Here is a 19004-nt window from a genome sequence, read left to right on the forward strand (position 1 = left end):
CTTGCAATTCGATCATTTGCCATGTCTCCTGTCTGGGTCTGTCTGAATGTGGGAGCTTGTGATGGCCACAACATCGCGGAAGTCTCGACTCTCGCTTCACACATACTACTGCCAAAGATCATGTTGAAATTGTACAATTAGAAGTTGGAGTGGTACAGATATATTACAAGGTCTAGTCCTGTGCAGCACGTAACGTTGCTTGTTTGTGTAGTTTACACATGCTTCCACAGGTGCGAAGACTAAAGCGGAACCGCATCGCGGCTGTCGGTCTGAAACGGAACAGATAATGATACTAGATAGAGCCCAGTCATGACAGTGTAGGGTAGTCGCCGAAATCCCAGCTGAAACACTCCTGTTCACAGGAAATCGCTCAGACTCGCGCCACGCAACAACAATAAAACAAAGGCAGCTTACCACACAATCCTCTTCTGGCATCGGCTCTGGAACCTCTCGCCCTGACTCTACGCTCGGTGGCCAGGGCTGGGAAAGCAGCTTCTCGATAACGTTGACAATGCCATGCGTTCTAATGTCCACTGCCCACGATAGATTAGAGACAGTGTCGTACACAATGGACAAGCCGAGGTGGCATCTGCATGGGGTCGTCAATGCGCGAAAATGCCGGCATGGTGATGAAGCAGCATACCGGCTCTCCAGGGCATACCCAGCCAGAGAACACGAGGACAGTACGCCGTTGCAGGTGCCCATCGCGATGGGGTCTGCCGTGTGATAGACGTGTGTGATGTGTTGCACTTCAGGCTGTATGCGACGGATCATAAGTGCCTGTCACTTTCATAGCTGACGACTAGTATGACAAACCGGAGAGGGAAGGTGCAGACGCCCTGCCGCCATCTTCTCACCTGGGGACTCGATCGCCACGACAGGTACGCCGAACGTCACGCCCAGTAAGGACGCGAGGGCGCCTCCCAGCGAATGACCGATGACCCATACGTTAGCCTCGGGATACATGTACGTCAAATTATAGTACAAGTTCTACAACGAAGCGTCACCGATGATCAACGATGCAGAATAGACGGCTACTCACGGTTCCGAAGTTATAGAACAGACTATCCTCTATCAGCGACCTCTCTAGGCAGTCCTGGTCGCACTTCCACCCGCCCCTGTAGCAGTCGCACACAGTCGACCACGTCCAGTCAATTCGTGCACAGCAGCAACTGAAGAGCAGGTTGTCGTTGAATTTGTCTTTCTTCGAGGTTGCGCCGCCGCCGCCTACGAACCCGGCCGAGGTGCCCTTGATGGAAAGCACAACAGTCGAATTGTCTGGTGTCGCAAATACATGCCCTCGGAAACCATCGCCGACCGATTCCCAGCCAATAGGGTAGCTCTGCAACGCCATCAGCGTCCCTGCGATAGTGTGCCTGCAATATGCCACTTACGACGTTCCAAGTGTCGCTCAGGTTATACCACCCAGCTTCTCCAGGCTCGAGGTATGCATTGTTCGTCATCTTTGCGAGCTCCAACAGCGTCTCGCGATCCTCCACATCGGGGCCCATGATCTCCTCTTCATCCCACTGCAGCAGCGTGCTCTCCTCAAACATGATCGATCGAGTACGCGCTGCGAAGAACGCGTCAGAGGACGTCGGACGATGCGTCTTTACATGTCTTGAATGGACTTTATGTGTTCTCGGGTCGCCAGCCAGGAGAGAATCAGAGGAGTATGCATCGTGGAAGAGTATGTGGCCCGTTGAAGACTCGGCGTGGTACTGGCGAAGCTCGAACGTCAGCGAGGAGTCAGGACGATTGTCGGCGGGTAATGTGGGTCGTTCATGAGTGAAGCTCGCCAGCAGCGGAGTGAGGAAGCCGGTCAACTTCGAGAGCAACATCGGTGCACATGTCGGTGGCTCACGAATCGTGAATTTAATGTGTTGTACTGTTTAGCGCCAGAAGATAAGATAAGATAAAAGTCTATCATAGGATTATTATTGTGTTTACAAGCGCCCCACCGGTTGTGCCCAAGTCAGAGTCCCTCCCTCGCAGTATTGATTCCGCTCTCCGATATTCATGTGTGCGGGTCCCAACTTCCCTGCTGGCCTTGATATTGGGCCTTCTACCGGAAAGACTGTGGACAGCCCGGACGATCTTGATCCGCATTTTGGTGCTGCTGCTCAGAAGCATGCTATCGGGACGTATGGCATCGCCGGACGCGTGTGGTGGGTAGCATCCAGAACTTTATGTAGTGTGGTTTCGCAGATCTTCCACAGGGAGGCATCCTATGCTATGCTCGCCTACTTGAACTATCCTTCCGGAGATGACCTGCTAGAATTCGACCCACCGCCGTTTACGCTATCGAACCCACATTCGGAACCTCTGACCGTCGTCGAGTTGGGTTCGGGGACGGGGTTGGTAGCATCTCGCGTCGCTGCACTGCTGAAGCCTGGACGGGACCTCCTCTACGCAACAGACCTCCCTGAGGTGTGTCCGCTCTTGGAGAATAATTTGCGAGATTGTTCGACCGTGATCGTTCGACCGCTCGGATGGGGCAATCGCGACGATGCCGTTGCTATCGCGTCTGATCTTCAGCCCCGACCACCGATGTCGGACAGTAGTCGTGTTGGTCACCGCATCACGCACATCATTTGCAGTGATCTAGTAGGTATCTGTACTATTGTTTTACACGCAATGAGTACACCATCTGCCATAGATCTACTTCCCAGCACTCCTTGCACCTCTCCTTCGGACACTCCTGCATCTAACCTCACCGCTAGTATTGCCATTCGACGAAGAATCTCCCCTGCTCATCATATCATACAAGATCCGCAGTCTCTCGAAAGAGACGCCCTTCTGGTCTGCCTTTGGGCTGTGGTTTTCCTTTTCACCAGTGCTACACAGGGTCAAGCGTAAAACCGGGAAACATGATACGCATATTGGAAATGCTTGGACTCGCTTCCAACCACCCATGGACAATGAGGAGATGTTTATTTTCGCTGCTCGTCGTAGGCCGGAGTCTCACTCATGGGCAATCCCTGAGGAAGACGCGGAGCTTCTCAGAGGTGCTGGTGCTCGAGGAACCTCCGCAAGCAAAGTAGATGACACGTTTGAGACTATGCTACTGATGTGGACCGGATGTAGATGAGGATGATTTATCGCCATGAAGAAGTATTAATATGCACAACATCAGTCTACGTAAGACAGCCCTCTCGCTTCGATCATGACTTGCCCTCATCCTCATCTCCCAGATCTGACGAGGGCCCTGCATCCGACACAGGCTGCCCGAAAGCCGCCCTCGACGCTTCGGCTGCCACGAACTCGTCGCACTCGGCGCGACTCTTCTCCATGTCCACGAAATACAGGAATATCGTACTGAACGTACCCCTGGACGAAACGCGTTCGGCTCAATCAACTTAGAAATTCTATTCATAATGAAATATGAGGGCTTACAGTGAAAATAAAAACACGAACGGGTAGTTGTCGTTGTTGCCTGATGCTGTTATGATCGCGGACGAGACGAAAGGACCGATGAACGCAGACGTCTTGCCGATCTTATATAAGACGATCAGTGGGAAGAACGCAGAAACGTGTAGCTCGGAAGACGTACCACAGAGAACAATGCGAAAAAGAGGAACCTGCGACACATTGTACTGCTTAGATATGGGTCAAACGAGCTTTAAAGCGGAACCCACATTTGCGGCAGCGGTGAAACCTCGCTGATCATTGTCTGACTATATGCGTACCACGGACAGACCATCAACCCATAGTATGCTTGGTAAAGCCTACATCCGTGCCATCAGCAGCGAACGAGTCTCTGAAGACTCAAAAATCTTGCCAAATTTCCCAGACATGCTTAAAACCGAACTTATCCGTATGGACCCCGATGAGACCCCAGATTGTCAGAACCTGTAGAGAATGATATAGACGAACACTCCGAGTGAAATATGCGCCATACGATGATCCAGCTGACGTTGAAAGAGAGCATCTAGCTTCAGAGTCAGTTTTCTTCCTGATCGATGTGCATCGACTCGGCTCGACTGACTGCTTTCGTAGATATCTTGAAGTATTTCTGCACCACCCAGAACAGACTATGCACTCGTTAAGACAAGGTTGCGGAGAGGTTCTGAGACATACTATATGCCCAATGCCTGGGTCACAATACCGACGATGAGAAGCAGAGTCAGTTGGAGTGTAGAGTAGGAGACAACGCTGGTGAGTTCATATAAGCGTTTACCCGCCCGCCCGCTTACCTCACAACTGACCTGTTCTGTAATGTCCCAATCACCGTGCTGGGAGCGTTTGAAAATCCATCAGCGTCCCTCGATAGTCTGTAGCACACTCACACTGTCGTGTTTAATACATCTCCCCTGCCACACTATCATGAAACACTGTCAATGGGCAGTGCCAGTAGAGACGCACATGAGAAAATAGAATATGAGATAGAGGAATGTCTGCTTGAGGCGCATGCATTCCCGCAAAGCGACATATGTCTGTTTGAAGCCTATCGTCATCAAAGACGTGCTAGCAGGTAACGCCAAACCGGGTCGCCTTTGCTCAAGGAAGAACCAAGGAAGAGCACAGAGTACTAGAAGGTGCCGGTGAATTCCGTACTTGTCAGGCGGAAGCTAGTGCGACCACGTACACCAGACACCGCCGGAGAATGCGATGAGGACGCTGAATGCCTTCGTATTGTTCTCTGTACTCGCATCGACCTTGAGTCCCTCGATGATCCCGACCATGATCACCAGTATGATGATCTCGCCAACGGAGCTGATGGTGAAGGAGATGTTTGACACGCGGTTCCGAGCGAGTGATACATAGTTGGAATGTTCCTCTAAGCTGATTGAAACTCAATCAAAATGTACGAGTGTCTATGAAGAGAAAAACCAACGTTTTTTTCACCGCGGGCAGCACTTTCAGCTGACGCCTGGACTTCCGGGAGGTCACCAGCTAAACCAGGGAAAGCGGCTGTCCAAAACGTGAGAGCACACTGTGGAGCATCAGCACATTGTCTCCGCAGAAGATATGATACACAGCAAACCTGATATGTAATCACTGAACACTGGTAAGCGCGTCACAGAATCAATTTTGGATGATAAACGTACAACCAAGAATGTATAACGCGACCGCGGCCTTCCATTGTGAGGGATCTTCGACACCTAGCCAGGCGAACGACACCGCGACTGCCAGGATTGTGAAGAAGATTGTGATATTGGGTCTGACGTGCCTTTGCGGATGTACATATCATCTAAGATGAATGGCAGTACACACCTCCATTGTCCGTAGTCTGCCCAAGCACCAATAGACAGAAGGACCACCGCTTGCACAGCAAAGCTAATGCCGTTAGTTAGGAGTACGATCGAGTTGACTACGTTACGTCAGCTTGTGCTCTGCTTGTAATCGTTGATCTCACCGTTTCGAATGCGCCCCAGGAATGGCAAGACGCAGTCGCTGTCTGACGTGCAAGCCACTGTGTAAGGAGCATGATTCACATCATAGCCCGCCAGATAGAGCAGGTTCTGGAACTGTGATGGTCCGAAGTTGAATCCAGAAAGACCATTGTTGCCCTTATAGGCGCGGGATCAGCCAACATTGATTGAGTACGTGTCATTCATGCCGATTTACTCACGATATAATAGACGTAGAATGCCCAAAGTTCCAGGCGAGTGGTTGTACAACGCCGGCCATGCTTACTCCCTTGCCTGTGCTCAGGCTCGATGTCAGCCACAGAGGCGACGACTAACTCGAGGTCCTTCTCTATCGCAGGAGCAACCTCGGAAGACATGTTTCAGGAGGGGAGGACTTCCGCGTTCGGGGAGATAGCAAAACTCAGTCTTGATATACCAATAAGTACTCCATGTTGGCGCTGTGCCAGGCGCTGGACAAAGATAGCGGAAGCATATCAGAAGCGGGAATTTTTAGATAGAACCTAATCAGAGGTAAACAAGGTCCTGTGTCAAAGTGTGGGATCAAAAATGTTGAGTGTCCACCCTATTGGTGGCCGCACATTGTGTGGTGGTACCTTGGCCCGAGATTTGTCCACGTCCACACAGTTTGTGGCGACAATAACAGACTAGACACACGTTGGCAGCAAGTATGAATGCCCAAAAACGTCCCGTGTATTACCTCTATTGAAGGGACACATTTTTATCATGAGCAACAAGCAGGGAAGCCAGCGTCGCCTCCGACTGTACAACCTATGACCGGAAACCTTTCAGACGTGTCAAGCAAGATTGCAACGCGTCACATACCTCCAATGCCTGCAGCACCTCCAGCCTCCTGCGCGCCGCTTCCAGCCAGTCCGTCAGTACTACCTTTGCGGATCCCCTAAGCTGGTTAAGCTCCCGTGTAGCACTGTCCAAATCCTTCTCATTCATGTAGTATTCTGCACGCGCCAGCACGCTGAGAACGTCCGAGCCAGGCACTAATCCATGTCGGCTGAACGTGAATGTGGAGATCAGATACGACGCCAAATGCGAAAGCACGCCCGCATTCTGGTCAGGCACGAGCGCGACACTCGACACAGCGGGTGCAACGGATGAGCTGAACCACGTCGCAAGATCTGCAAATGGCTCCACGCCGACGTCTGGGACATCCGACGCGTCGAGCGACTCGAGCACGGATGACACGACTGGATCCTCGCGTGCGGCCGCGATGTGTCGCAAGACACGCAGTTCCTCGCGGAATGGCTTACGCACAGGCGACTCGACGGAATTGTTCAGCGCACGGAGCGCGGACCACAGCGCGTGGATCCGGATGTTCTCGTCAAGATAAGCCGAGTTGTCGAGCGCAATTCGCTCGAGCCGCTTCAGGTTTGTCGCGAGCTCGTCCAGCTTGGCGAGGCGGCCGCCGCGCTCCTGCTCGACGCGGACCTTGATGTCCCGAATCCAGCGGCGCTGTAGCTCGATGCCCTGTGCGATGACCTCCTCCTTCAGCCTGGAGGTGACGGGTCAGAACGTGCAAGCATTCTCGAATGTCAGCCACGCACCTCTCGTTAATCAGCTCGCTCTGTGTCTGCAACTCCTTGTTAAGCTTCTCCCGATACGCCTGCACAAACTTGGCCTTCTCCTCGTCGAAGAACTTCTGAAAGTCATTCTCCTGGCTGTCAAGCTTGTCTTGCGCCTCCATCTCCAGCTCCAGCAACTTCACCGTATACTCCCGCGTCTTCTCGTCCAATCTCGCTTCCAGCTTTTGTCGTTCCTCCTCCTTCACTGCTTCGATGCGCGTCGCGAGCGACGTCAGGTCCACCTTGGCCGTGTCGAGGATATCGCGTGCCTTGTCCGCTGCGGTCGGGTTCTCGTTCAGGTACGATGCGAGATTATCGATAACCGACGCCAACTGAGCGATAACCGGTTCCGATGCGCTGAACTCGGATACAGCGGGTGCCACGAGCGGGAGCGGCTGCAGTGTCGACTCGACCTTGACAGACTCCGGGGTAGGCGCAGCCTTGCGTGGTGCAGGCCGAGAGAAGCCGGGCGGAGGCTCGAAACCGATGGGTAAAGGAACGTTGTACACATTTGCATTGAGCGCGCCCTCCTCCGCCTCGTCGGGCAGCGGCACAGACGGCTGTGCAGGCGTCGTCGTTGTCTCGGGCAAGTGTTCCGTCTGCTTTTCAGCAAGTGCCTCCTCTGCTTTGAGCACAAGCTCCTCGACACCCTCCGAGAACTGGATTCCCTGATGCTTCGCGATGGCGGCCGCCTTGGCGCTCTTCTCAGCCGCCTCGCTTCGCTGCACGGTCGTCTTGAGCGTGTCTGCGACGCCCTTGATACGCTCGCGCGACTCCTGCAGCCTCTTCTCAGCCGCCTCCTCGAGCTCGTGTGCCTTGTTCGTGACGACGTCCTTGGTGCGATCTACGGCCTCTTTTGCCTTGTCAAGTGCCGTCGGCGTGCTAACACCATCGCGCTCTCCAGTGATGAGTCCTGTGATGTATGTTACGGTGCTCCTCGCTGCGTCAAGGACTTGCTTGAGCGTCAATGTGTCCCAGTCGTGGTCCTCTCCGTACTGTACGACCGCGGCACCAAGAGGGACCTGTTGGACGAATACATCACGGTATGGCTGATAATGGTACGCGACAAACGCGCTTCCGACATAGAACGTAGTTGTTGCCACGGTAGTGTAGAATACGAATCGACGAAATATCCTTTTCTTTTTCTTCGGTGCCTGGGCGGGAGCTTCAGTGGCATACTGGATAGTATTAGCAAGGAATTATTTGGATTAGGGTGCAGAACGTACGCGACGTGTAGCCCGCACTGTCCCTCTCCCCGACCTGGAGACAGGTAGTGCACGGATCATCGTGCTCGCCGGTAGTTAAAGCGTTCGACACTGCCGCTGGCGTCGAGGAGCTCGTTTCGGACAACAACGGGAACGTGATTGAGTTTAATGCGAGTTATCTGATAAGATAAAGCCGTATAGTATAGAAAACTCGTTCAGATAAAATCCATCAAACAATCCCCGCTGCACATTTTTGCCACTCTTTGCTCTCCGATACAGCAGGCTTTCGCCTTCCGCTCAAGTCGTCTTAGCGTCGGATGATCCTTTCGATTTGTCATGGACCCCACTCCCTCACCGCTGCAGCCTTATACATCCCGTCGTTAGCGTGTTTCATGACTCAGGCTCACCGTGACTCATGGCTGCAGTAACCTATCTCCGCCAGGGGTGCTTTGTTTTGGAGAAGATCCGGCATGTGCCTCTTGAAAAATCTATATATGAAAAACCATGGATGTTGACCTTTGCGTCCTGCTCTCCTTCCCCATAGCTGTCGTTGCAGTGACGAGTCGCCCTTCCCCTTCGACTGATTGTTCCCTTCTCTCAGCACTACGGCAATCGAACAAGTTCACATACAAACACCAGGTCTATCCAGTCTCCTCAATGTCCTTCCAACCGTCTGAATCTTTGACCGTCGATGCAGAGAAACAAGAGCTTCCACCCGATGCATCTACTAATAAATCTGAACAAGCGCTCAGCATCCCTCCTGCGGACGCGGAACGCGAGGAGGTTTCTGATTTATACGAGGTCATCTTAGATCTCGACCAGAGCCCGAAGCATCTGTCTACTCCGAGAAAATGGACCATCCTTCTCACGATCAGTATGGGTGCTTTGTGTGCCACCTTTGCATCCTCAGCGGTCAGTAGATTTGTTGCATGACACGTCACGGACCGCGACTTATACTGGCATGTAAATAGGCAGCCTTCACCGAGGCTGGGCTTGCTAGAGATTTGCATACCGTCCACGAGGTCACGATTCTAGGTGTCAGTCTGTTTGTGGAAGGCCTAGGTACGTAGTTCACGCCACCAACGTAACGTCGCTCTCAGGCAATTGGTTTCAATAGGCTTTGGGCCCTTACTTGTGGGGCCTCTATCCGAGGTTTATGGCCGGAATCACATCTACTGCGTTTCCTATTTCTTGTTCTGGGTCTTCACGTGGCCCGTGGCCTTCCCGCCTAACATTGGTATATTTTGACGCGTTGATCGCTAACATAACGCGGACTTGCTCACCGTTTCATTCAAACAGCAACCTATCTCGTATTTCGCTTCATAACCGGATTTTGCGGTTCGGCGTTCCTCAGCGTGGCCGGTGGCAGTGTCAGTGATATGTTTGTCAATGAGAAGGTCGCAACGTAGGCAAGATTGCATGTTTCGAGGTCCAGTCCTTGATTGTTCTGCAGTCCCATGGCAGTTTACACTTTGTCTCCATTCCTCGGCCCAGTGATCGGTCCTCTAGTATCTGGGTAGGATTTCACTGCGTTGTGATGACTGGCACCTCGTTGATGGTCGTCTCGCAACTTATTAGGTTTATCTGTCAAGTAAGTACATACGTTGTTTTTGTTACCTTCCCAAGTAACCTTGCTCTGATATGACAGAACGTTGACTGGCGATGGACATATCGAGTGCTGCTCATCTGGCAATTTGTGGTCCTCCTTATGCTGATTCTGGTGTGTTCTCTGTCATTTCCATCCAACACGACACAAATCGCCCTTCTAGCTCGTACCGGAAACGTACGAACCGGTCCTGGTGAAGAGGAAGGCTGCACGGTAAGTTTAGTGCACGCGTGGTTTCCACAAATTCTGTCACACTCACGCGCGTGGCCAGCGTGCGCAAGGAGACCGGCGATGAGAAATACTGGGCACCCCTCGACCGCCGTGAGCGAAGCCTGTTCCACGCCATTTTGTTTAACTGTTACACTCCTTTCGGTGGGTCATCTGTCACAGGCCGTTAGTGTGGATGTTTCCTTACATACCATGCAGAGCTCCTCCTGTACGATCGTATGGCGCTATCGCTTAACGTATGGTATGTACCCTCCATGTGAAAGGCGACAAAAAACGAACGTTCGACCGTTATGCAGGACCGCGCTTCTCCTAGGCATCCTATATCTGGCATTCCAAGCATTCCCTATCATCTTCGAAGACATCCACGGATTCAACTACCAAGAGACGGGCCTAGCATTTCTCGGAATCGGCATTGGCATGGTGGCTGCGTTGGCTTCACAACCGCTTTGGAACCGGTCAGTCCGCGCTCGGCACGTTTCATGTATTCACCGCTCACTGGGATCTTTCCGTTAGTTATAACCGCAGAATGCGAGAGAAATATGACGGCAACCCGCCCCCAGAGACGCGTCTCGTTATCGGACAAGTCGGCGGAATACTCGCCCCAATAGGTACCTACCCTCAATTTCGTCAACCGTACCTCTGCTTGACTTCCTCCATCAGGCCTATTCTGGCTCGCGTTTACAACCTACCGCGGCGTACCTTGGATTGTTCCCATTATCGCCTCCGTTCCGTTCGGTGCCGGGATTTATTTCATCTTCACGTCCGTCTTCACGTACCTGGTCATTGCCTACCGTCCCATCGCCGCGTCCGCGATGGCCAGCAATAGCGCCTTGCGCTCGGCATTTGCTGCTGCATTCCCGCTTTTCGCAGGCGCGATGTACGATCGGCTAGGTGCTGTCGGAGCCACTGCCCTCTTGGCAGGTCTGACGACCCTCATGGCGCCGCTTCCGTAAGTTTGACAGACATTGAGCGAGCGACCACATTAATCACACAAGTTTGTTCAGATTCATCTATTACAAGATCGGCGCCAGGTTGAGGGAGAAGTCCCGCTTTGCCGCGAAGCCTTGAACCCTGTCTCAGGCTGTCTGTGGCTTTCAGTATCTGCTCACCTACAGCACATATTTCATGCTACAACCTAGATGACATCCTCCATAATACTTCATGCTGCGATCCGCATGACGTCCTTCTCTATACGTCCTGCCATGATTTAGATGTGATTATAGTACCTGTATTTCTTAGTTCCTACGCAAGACAAAGCAAGACGTCGGGAAGCTTACCCATACTATGTTTTACATATACGTCTGTGGCCTACATCGTGTCGGATGCAATGCCGAAGACGTCTTGCGGAACTCTGAACACCGTGACCGAGATCATGTTAGGACTTACAGGCTAACAGCCAGATCTGCCACCAGCTCCCCCCATGTGCATTTTTAACGCTTGCATTCTGTAAACCGCCTTAAGTGCCGTCGCTCTAAGGTTGTCCAAGAGCGGCTGATGATAAGTTGAAATGAGCATGCTACGGCATGACGATCGAATGTTTGGCTAATGCAAGTGCGACGAGGCAAAGTGGAAGCTGGTGAATGGCTATATGCGCCTTGGCAGTTCAAAATGAAGCGGCACTTCGCGTCGAGCCACGCAGCCACGCGAACAACACGCGAGTGGACGCGGTCACGGGACCGCGTAAATGGCAACGCGACACGGCCCACGCGAGCCCGCGCTCGTTGGCCACTTCTGAGGTTCAAACATCGAATTTGCGGCACATGTTGTGGCTGGTATGATAACGCAGGCGGAGGCTCATAATAATGTTCCTGAAGATAGAGAAGGGCCATATAGCGATAAACACAAAACAGATCTACGTAAAATCCCGTACAACGCCGTGGGTGACATCCAGATTGACAGCCCACGCACGTCAAGCCCCGACCACAGACCCTCTCGACATACGCCCCGTGCTAATCGCAGACTACAGCTTCGGTTGGCGCAACTTCCAGAACAGAACCATAATCGCGAGCGCCCAGTGCTCGAACTGGTCCTTCGACATGAACAGCAACGCTTGAGATATGACCGCCTTAGTGATCTGCGCGCCCATTCCCTGCGTTTCACACATTGAATCAGTCATACACGGGAGAGCAGTGCGACCAACAGACCTGATACCACCCGAGGAAACCCCGCTTGCGCCACACCCTCGCAAGGATGTCGAGGGCGCCGACGTGCTTGCTGTGTGCATGGTGATATGCATGCTTGGGCGGTAACGGCTGGTGCTCCACCACGGCTTCCTCGATATCAGCAGAACGCGCCTGGATGCGAACTTTCGCCATGATATACGGATACGTCACCTACAATATTGTGGGGAAGTTAAATATACATCCTTATAGGTGAACGGAAAACACTTACAACGGTCGCAAGCGTCTTGCTCAGCGCCCCGATGAAGAACGTCGTCCACGGACTCAGCTTTGCATGGCGGCTGGTTGCCCCAGTTGCCTTCTCCTGCGCAAGGAGCAGCACGCCCTTCGCGCGCTCATACACACCATATGTGATGGCAGGATTGACCGTGAGCACCAGACCAGGCTTGATGCCCAGCCACAGACCACCCACTCCCTCCTCTTCGATGATCTCGCTCGCGATGCCGAAGAACGAGTCGTCGTATTCGTCCTCCTTGCCTTCGGCCTTCTCGACATCCTTTGCGTTGCCATTACCCTCGACTGATGCGGACAGGGGGCTCGCCGGGCGCAACTTGCGCGGCCGGTCGAGCGAACGGCCGATTTGCTGACGGGTCGCGATGACGGCGACGGGGATGGTGAATATTTGCGCGAGCGCGCCGGCGATGGCACCCATGGTGAGTTCGGCGGCTGTTGAGAGTGCGGGAGTCTTGGAACTCGCTGGTAAGCGGGCAGAAAGTCGCTTGATGTAGTTTGTACGGACGAAAGAGTAAAACAAGAAGTAGGCATATTCTGAGATGAGAACAGGTCAGTCAGGAACGCTGCACAGGCCGAATCAAATCGGACATGAAACTGTTCCGAGCTGCCGCTAACTGCTAACACCACGTTCCACATGAGCAAGTGGAGCAAAGATGATGAATACTGTCCAAGTTGCCTACAGGCCGCCACGAAACCACGCAAACGAAATATGTGATATGTATGACCGACGTTTGTTCTCAGCGGAGAACCATGCGGGTCGTACGACCAACAGTGAACGCATATCCGCTCTTCCGGACGTGAAGAAATAGCTGCGGCATTCCACAACGGTCATGGCAGCCCGGTCGGCACAGTGGATGTTGTTAGCTGATAGCGGAGTTCAAGGAGTGACCACGCTATGCTCGACAGCCAGCAGGTTCCCGCGTGTGTGGAATGGATGTCGAAGTGCGGTGTGAGACCACTTGCGACGCCCGAAGGACACGGCGTGCGCGGCAGTTTATTCAAGGCTTCAGCGCCCCATCAACACCCCATACACCGGGCACCTTGCGATTTATGGCAAATGCGACCCAAGCTGGGCTGTTACTATTGAACCACTCCGACGAAGCGTGCAGGCATGAAATATGGCGTAATTCAAATCCAGCGAGTCACAGCGTTGCGACCGACTGGGACCCGAAATCTTGATTGAAGCTTTCCAGGAGCACCGTCATCAGACGTCAAATCGTCTCGGGTGCCCAGGTCGACTTCGACATTGAAGAGATAAGTAGATAAATGGCATACGCACGCATGGAGAATGTATTGATCATGGTTGCTGCGAATCCTCTGTAGTATCCTGCGATGCCCTCCTCCTTCAGGATGCCCATCAGGATCGAGATGATGCCTAGCTTCTTCTTGTTATCTTTATCGACCGTTGCGGCTTGAATGCGTGTTTTGACACTGTGACCCAATGTCCATCAATGCTTTCCTGGAGGGCTAGAATGGACGTACATATCTAGGGGGTATACCACGCTACGGATGGTCAACTACGTGCATCTCGGCGACATACCACTGCCACGCACGCGGTACTGAAGCAGCCACCCAGAGCACCAGCAAGTGCGTAACCAAACGGTGTGAGCTGCGTTGGCTTTGATGAAGACATTGGTCCTGTGGGGTATTATGGCGACTAGTGGCTGTCGTGGACGAAAGGTACCAATGTGTGGCTCTGCTGTGAATGTACGACGGTAATGCAACACAATCGGTGCTCGTTCGGGTCGTTCAGTCAGTCAGGCCAAGGTTTCTGTCCACCAGGAGGTCGTGGTCGAGGATGAAGAGGAGCGGTGTGCTCTACCCCAGGTTATCCCCACATTGACATATGTGCGTCGGCGAGCACGGGGTAGGCTGGACCGGATGATCCCCACACACGTGATATCAGCTAAGCGCGTCCTAGTATCTGCGACGCATCATTCGCTCACGGGCATGGCTGACGCCGGTAGGCTCCTGAGCCACTCTCCTTTCCAACGAACACGCGACCTCCGACGGCAGCGCATCGCTCTCTAAATAATTCATCTGTGCTGGGCTATACGAGCGTGGTTCACCATGCATGCAAACAGTACCGAGGATTGAATATTAATCAACGATGCGATGCAGGTATGATTTCCGACGCGGTGTGGCAATCCACAAATCACGCTTGCGAGAGATTCAGAAGTCATCGCCGCATCAGAAGTTTTGGAAGCAGCGAAATGTTCCCCGGATTACGCAATATCCTACATGAAGACTTCCGGCACGCGACACCGATACCGAAGTTGCCGGCGAACACAGATAGGAATGGAAGTTTCCGAACTAAAAGCGAATACAAGCACCAAAGAAGATCGACGTATATAGGTGTAAGTATTGAAGAATCTTGCATATATTTCACGTTAAGAGATTCCTCCCATGCCTCCGTGATGGAGGAACCTGCAAAGGAAGCGATATGATCCGTTCTAACGTCCACAATCAATCACATCACGGTACGCGGTCTCACCTTTGATTTCCGTTCTCCAGATATCCGACTGAGTTGTTGTAGTCACCCTCTTCAACATGGACGTAGCCCGGAGGAGCGAAAGAACGTGGGACGACGCCCACAGCATTGAATGGAGCTATCTTGACCTCCTCAGTCAGGAGTCTTTCGCCGGTCGGCGTTTTGGATACGAAACCAGCAGCTTGAAGTGGCAACAGGACGAGATGGTACTAAGTGCATCCACACCAGTTAAAAAATAGTTGAAACATGTCAGCGCCGGACTAGCCAAGACGTAGCTGTGCCAGCTAAAATTGACATGACATACCCGCAACGCGAACCCAGGAAACACAGAACTCGGTTTCAGGCTCATCTTGACACTTAATTCACCGTGCAACGTGCGCTTTCCAGTCCCAGACACACCATCCGGGGCGGGCCAGAAAAATGCCGTCCCTACTGTCTCCTGGAACACGCGGTCGCTCGGAGGTGTGGAGTTTTCTTCCGTTGCGTAGGGACCGAGCACGCGGGTGCAGATGAGGCGCAATTTCACCGCGGCAGGGGTTGCGAGGAGGTCCGTTGCATGGTCATCATCGCTTGTTATGGTCAGGAACAGCGGGATCGGCGAGCCCCGCGCGTAGCAAACCTGTGCAATATCCCAACATAGTAAAAAAATGATCAAACCGATATTTGCTGGAGAAGACGATGAACCCATACAGGCCTGGCTATAGCTAGCTATCGGATAAAACTCAGCTCCGATGCAGAACGGGATTACGAAAGTGCGCGCGCACTGTACATTGCAACTCGACCTGCCGTGTGTCGAAGAGGGTCCCGGTAAGCAGGACAGTATTGAGTACCTTCCACCCTTCCAGATCATCATCGGGACCAGGAAGACTCGCTAATTCGCTGTACGTTGGCTGACGCATTTGCGAGTGTGGATCAGCGCGCCATAGTGGTAAATACAGGATGCTCGTAGCGAGGCTTGAGAAGCATCACCGTCAGACCACACCAGACACACTGATCGGACAAGTAGTAGATAGCACGCACGTCCGATCGGCTCTGAGAACACCGCGGCGTAGAGTGAGGACTAGCTTGTACTCGATGTATACTGGGCTCGCCCGCTCGGAGAAACTAGGTGGGAGAGGGTATGCCCGTTTGTCTTTTCCTACCATAGACGCCTCGGCGGGAATAGAGATCGAGAACGGCCACGACTGCTTGCCCGATAACTTCGCAGATGATGAAATCTTGCCATCCCACAGGGTCTGCGGGATATGAAGGAAGCTAGTTTCCTCTTGGCCGACAGCAGTGATGCCGGCCATTAACTAGTGATTGATGGCGGAGACATGAACGTGCGACATCAGCGGATCTTGAGATGATTGATACTAGGAGGACGCCGTGAAAGCAAGAACGACGTACGGCAACAGATACGCTCTTTACACTGCTCATCTTGTCGAAATCGACCTCCACGGTCCCTGTGATGGTATCGGTGCCGACGAAGGATGGAACATGCTTGGGATCCTTCGCTCGGCTCTTGACATTGAGCCAGAGACAAGCACTGCCCTTGCTGTCCTCCAGGACATCCTGGTGCACGACAAGCTCTGTCGTGAGTGTCCCCGCATTGTACCCGGGCAAACCTTGACCGTCTTCAGGTGATGCTATCTCCTTGTCCATGGTTTCTATCCGCACATCCCGTCAACAAAGGTGGCCAACATGGTTTGCAAATATGGATACTACCGTTCGACAACGGAGAACGTGCGGCCTTTAGGATGTCGAGCAGAGGGCGATGTGAGACTCATGGCACCCGTCAGTCAATTCAGTATGGCGTTCGGACATCTCCTGCCATGCGTGGTTCTGGGATCGCACGCACACAGCATCTGACAGATATATCAAAGAAAAGTCGCCAGAATCGAAGATAAGGAGGAGAAGTCCGTAACACGCGTGATTGCGGCGTGGAATTCCCGCATGCTACGCTATACGATGATTAATTAATATGATCGACGACGGCCGAACACAATGTCACTGCGTGTATGAGCGGAGCGGAGAACAGTTGTACAATACGGTAGTCTAGAGGGTAATTATCAAGATATAGAGGTAGATGTGCATGGGAGAAGCGAGCGCGAGTTGCCTATAGCTACAAGTGTCGTGGTCAACGACAGCAATCGTCCGGAAACTGTGCTAGAACAGCCATGTATGCCGACAAGACTGGAGAGCGATAGATAGCAGAGTGCGCATAGTTGAGACGATCCGGCGCCGAGCTGGCTGTGCTGGCCTGAAGGTAGGAGGGAGATCGAGAATAGAGTCTCAGTTCTGCGCCGAACTAGGAGACACATGCATGTTAGCGGAGACTCGCGGGAAGTAAATATAGAAAACTGACACAGGAACATAGGAGCAAGCGATCCCGCGACGACTACAATTGCCACATATCGGACGACCATCGCATTTCATCTTGCGACCTACGGACTATATGATTAGCGTCTGTTATGACTGAGATGCAAGCTGTCTACCTCGACAAAACTGGCATGCCATCGGTGTTCTTCGTGGGGTCCTAGGCGAGTAGGACTCGCCTTCGGAATCGCTATCTTTGCCTTCATGCATATGGGGCTGGCAATATTGAATGAGATACTAACGCATAATGAGGTCTCATCCCACTGACCTTGCTTCCCTCGGACATAGTGTTGACAGTAATACAAGAGAAAAGGGAATGCGAAAAGTCCGCTGTGAGTTGTGGAATACGGGAGGGAGTTGAAGCCTGAGGACAGGACACCGGAGCCTTTTATACAGGACGGCTCTATCCATTTCGTTCCGTCATCTGCATGCGACGGTGACCCAAATGAATGCTTATGCTGTGTCGTTCGAGAGCCGAGAACGGCATTGAATATGGATCGCGGACTGTGCAAACGTCCCGGACTGTAAATCCTCGACGACCAGACACGTTTCATACCCAAATGAGCATGAGCGCCTCATTGGCGGAGGCAGGCGACAACCGAGTCATCCCTTAACAGTCGTCATCTGGTCACTTGCGACGTAAGGCCCGAACTAACTATACGAGGCGGGCGACCAGCAACGTTGCGCGCCCTCAACCAATTTGCCGGGTTGCGACGCGGGCGCGCACGACCTGGCAAGATAATCGGTCACTGTAACACTGGGAACCCATAAAAGGAAACGCTGCGTACTTGACATTTGATAGTTCGTTCTTTGCGGTCTTGTTTTGGGTTTCGCGCTAAGACGTGCGCCATCGCGATGCCATCGGGGAAGGCGAAGAATCGACGCAGCCACCGATCATCCAGGGCGCTCGACATTCTATCCACGCGGGAACTAGCGAGGGAAGTTGCCGTGGATACACCAGTCTGTTGACGTACTTTCGAGCCTGAAACGGATGGCGAAACGATAGCTTCCTAGTGCATCTGAACTCTCCCTAGTCCGTAGCTTGCGGACGATAAGCGAGGGTGTATTGGATACAGCAGCCGCGGCCGAGTGCCAATGACGGAGAACTGATGGCCTCGGCAGCACTAGTTGGTCGAGTGCTCAGTCACTTACTGTATAACGCTGCACAGGGCAGGGGTGTCAATTAGTTAATTGGGCGAAAGATGCGCACACTGCGCCTGGGCGCGCGATCGGCCTCGTGCGCAACCCTGTCCACGTTGCAAGGATCGCCGCCGCTGTCTGCCGAGGACGATGTGCCCAGAGACTCCAATCCAGCCTCGCATCGGAATCAAGATGCTGTGCTGGCCGATGTTTTCGGTCTCTGAGCGGAACGGATTCTTACTTTTAGGCAGGTTACCAGTCTGTCAGGTAACGGTGACGCAAAATAATCCCGACCCAACCGTCTGATACATCCGTTTGAGATTTAAAGACTAGATGCGCGGAGGCAAGCGAGAATTTTGCGACTGACCAAATCTTGTATAATCCAGCCATGTAATGCCACAAGCTTGACACGCGCCGATGACTAGACATGGTGTGTTGAGAAGAGCTTCAGAATCTATGACCTTAGCTGCAACCCGGCCCTAGGGGTGTCTCCAAGGCGTAGCAACCGCAGTCAAGTGGCAAAACGCGCTCGAACGACCGATCAGCAGTTAGCGCGACGGAGCGGACCACGGAGTGTAACAGACAATCCAGGCCGTTCGGCCTTGCGCGA

At 52.9% G+C, this 19004-nt stretch overlaps 8 protein-coding genes across 8 annotated transcripts; 2 read left to right on the forward strand and 6 right to left on the reverse strand.

Annotated features, from left to right (window-relative positions):
• Positions 1–110: 110 nt before the first annotated feature.
• LAESUDRAFT_707499 (alpha/beta-hydrolase) lies at positions 111–1851 on the reverse strand. The gene is made up of 6 exons (XM_040906661.1): positions 1395–1851; positions 1043–1342; positions 817–990; positions 644–756; positions 415–589; positions 111–352 (listed from the first exon to the last, which is right to left on the reverse strand). The coding sequence occupies exons 1-6, from the start codon at positions 1839–1841 to the stop codon at positions 308–310; spliced, it is 1254 nt and encodes a 417-aa protein (XP_040759137.1). The 5' UTR covers positions 1842–1851; the 3' UTR covers positions 111–307.
• Positions 1852–1976: 125 nt separating this feature from the next.
• Positions 1977–3297, forward strand: LAESUDRAFT_731255 (uncharacterized protein). Its single transcript, XM_040910008.1, has 4 exons — positions 1977–2168; positions 2220–2607; positions 2660–3141; positions 3195–3297. The coding sequence occupies exons 1-3, from the start codon at positions 2020–2022 to the stop codon at positions 3089–3091; spliced, it is 969 nt and encodes a 322-aa protein (XP_040759138.1). The 5' UTR covers positions 1977–2019; the 3' UTR covers positions 3092–3141; positions 3195–3297.
• On the reverse strand, positions 3165–5731 carry LAESUDRAFT_739186 (uncharacterized protein; the record flags this gene model as incomplete). Its single annotated transcript, XM_040910981.1, has 18 exons — positions 3165–3330; positions 3397–3497; positions 3554–3581; positions 3639–3728; positions 3782–3852; positions 3902–3931; positions 3989–4034; positions 4081–4155; positions 4209–4235; positions 4290–4313; positions 4366–4531; positions 4589–4780; positions 4834–4936; positions 4988–5001; positions 5052–5164; positions 5218–5314; positions 5360–5513; positions 5576–5731. 18 exons carry the CDS (start codon positions 5729–5731, stop codon positions 3165–3167), a joined length of 1653 nt encoding a protein of 550 aa, XP_040759139.1.
• Positions 5732–5761: 30 nt separating this feature from the next.
• Positions 5762–8311, reverse strand: LAESUDRAFT_686722 (uncharacterized protein). Its single transcript, XM_040905932.1, has 4 exons — positions 8179–8311; positions 6935–8130; positions 6198–6882; positions 5762–6143 (listed from the first exon to the last, which is right to left on the reverse strand). The coding sequence occupies exons 1-4, from the start codon at positions 8236–8238 to the stop codon at positions 6075–6077; spliced, it is 2010 nt and encodes a 669-aa protein (XP_040759140.1). The 5' UTR covers positions 8239–8311; the 3' UTR covers positions 5762–6074.
• Positions 8312–8674: 363 nt separating this feature from the next.
• LAESUDRAFT_731259 (MFS general substrate transporter) lies at positions 8675–11496 on the forward strand. The gene is made up of 14 exons (XM_040910009.1): positions 8675–9069; positions 9129–9219; positions 9275–9394; positions 9457–9562; positions 9611–9673; positions 9736–9748; positions 9806–9877; positions 9927–9976; positions 10035–10135; positions 10190–10232; positions 10288–10446; positions 10505–10599; positions 10652–10940; positions 10996–11496. The coding sequence occupies exons 1-14, from the start codon at positions 8815–8817 to the stop codon at positions 11057–11059; spliced, it is 1521 nt and encodes a 506-aa protein (XP_040759141.1). The 5' UTR covers positions 8675–8814; the 3' UTR covers positions 11060–11496.
• A 438-nt stretch (positions 11497–11934) lies between these two features.
• Positions 11935–14295, reverse strand: LAESUDRAFT_731261 (adenine nucleotide transporter). Its single transcript, XM_040910010.1, has 6 exons — positions 13959–14295; positions 13888–13908; positions 13685–13836; positions 12383–12939; positions 12136–12324; positions 11935–12080 (listed from the first exon to the last, which is right to left on the reverse strand). Exons 1-6 carry the CDS (start codon positions 14036–14038, stop codon positions 11952–11954), a joined length of 1128 nt encoding a protein of 375 aa, XP_040759142.1. The 5' UTR covers positions 14039–14295; the 3' UTR covers positions 11935–11951.
• A 439-nt stretch (positions 14296–14734) lies between these two features.
• Positions 14735–16670, reverse strand: LAESUDRAFT_731262 (uncharacterized protein). Its single transcript, XM_040910011.1, has 7 exons — positions 16604–16670; positions 16286–16545; positions 15917–16191; positions 15661–15850; positions 15587–15604; positions 15201–15515; positions 14735–15105 (listed from the first exon to the last, which is right to left on the reverse strand). The coding sequence occupies exons 2-7, from the start codon at positions 16538–16540 to the stop codon at positions 14896–14898; spliced, it is 1263 nt and encodes a 420-aa protein (XP_040759143.1). The 5' UTR covers positions 16541–16545; positions 16604–16670; the 3' UTR covers positions 14735–14895.
• Positions 16671–16866: 196 nt separating this feature from the next.
• Positions 16867–17742, reverse strand: LAESUDRAFT_483188 (uncharacterized protein). The gene is made up of 4 exons (XM_040902634.1): positions 17523–17742; positions 17374–17470; positions 17244–17322; positions 16867–17176 (listed from the first exon to the last, which is right to left on the reverse strand). Exons 1-4 carry the CDS (start codon positions 17538–17540, stop codon positions 16948–16950), a joined length of 423 nt encoding a protein of 140 aa, XP_040759144.1. The 5' UTR covers positions 17541–17742; the 3' UTR covers positions 16867–16947.
• Between the last annotated feature and the right edge of the window lie 1262 nt (positions 17743–19004).

Source organism: Laetiporus sulphureus, assembly GCF_001632365.1.
Source record: "Laetiporus sulphureus 93-53 unplaced genomic scaffold LAESUscaffold_61, whole genome shotgun sequence".
In the NCBI taxonomy this organism is placed as follows: domain Eukaryota; kingdom Fungi; phylum Basidiomycota; class Agaricomycetes; order Polyporales; family Laetiporaceae; genus Laetiporus; species Laetiporus sulphureus.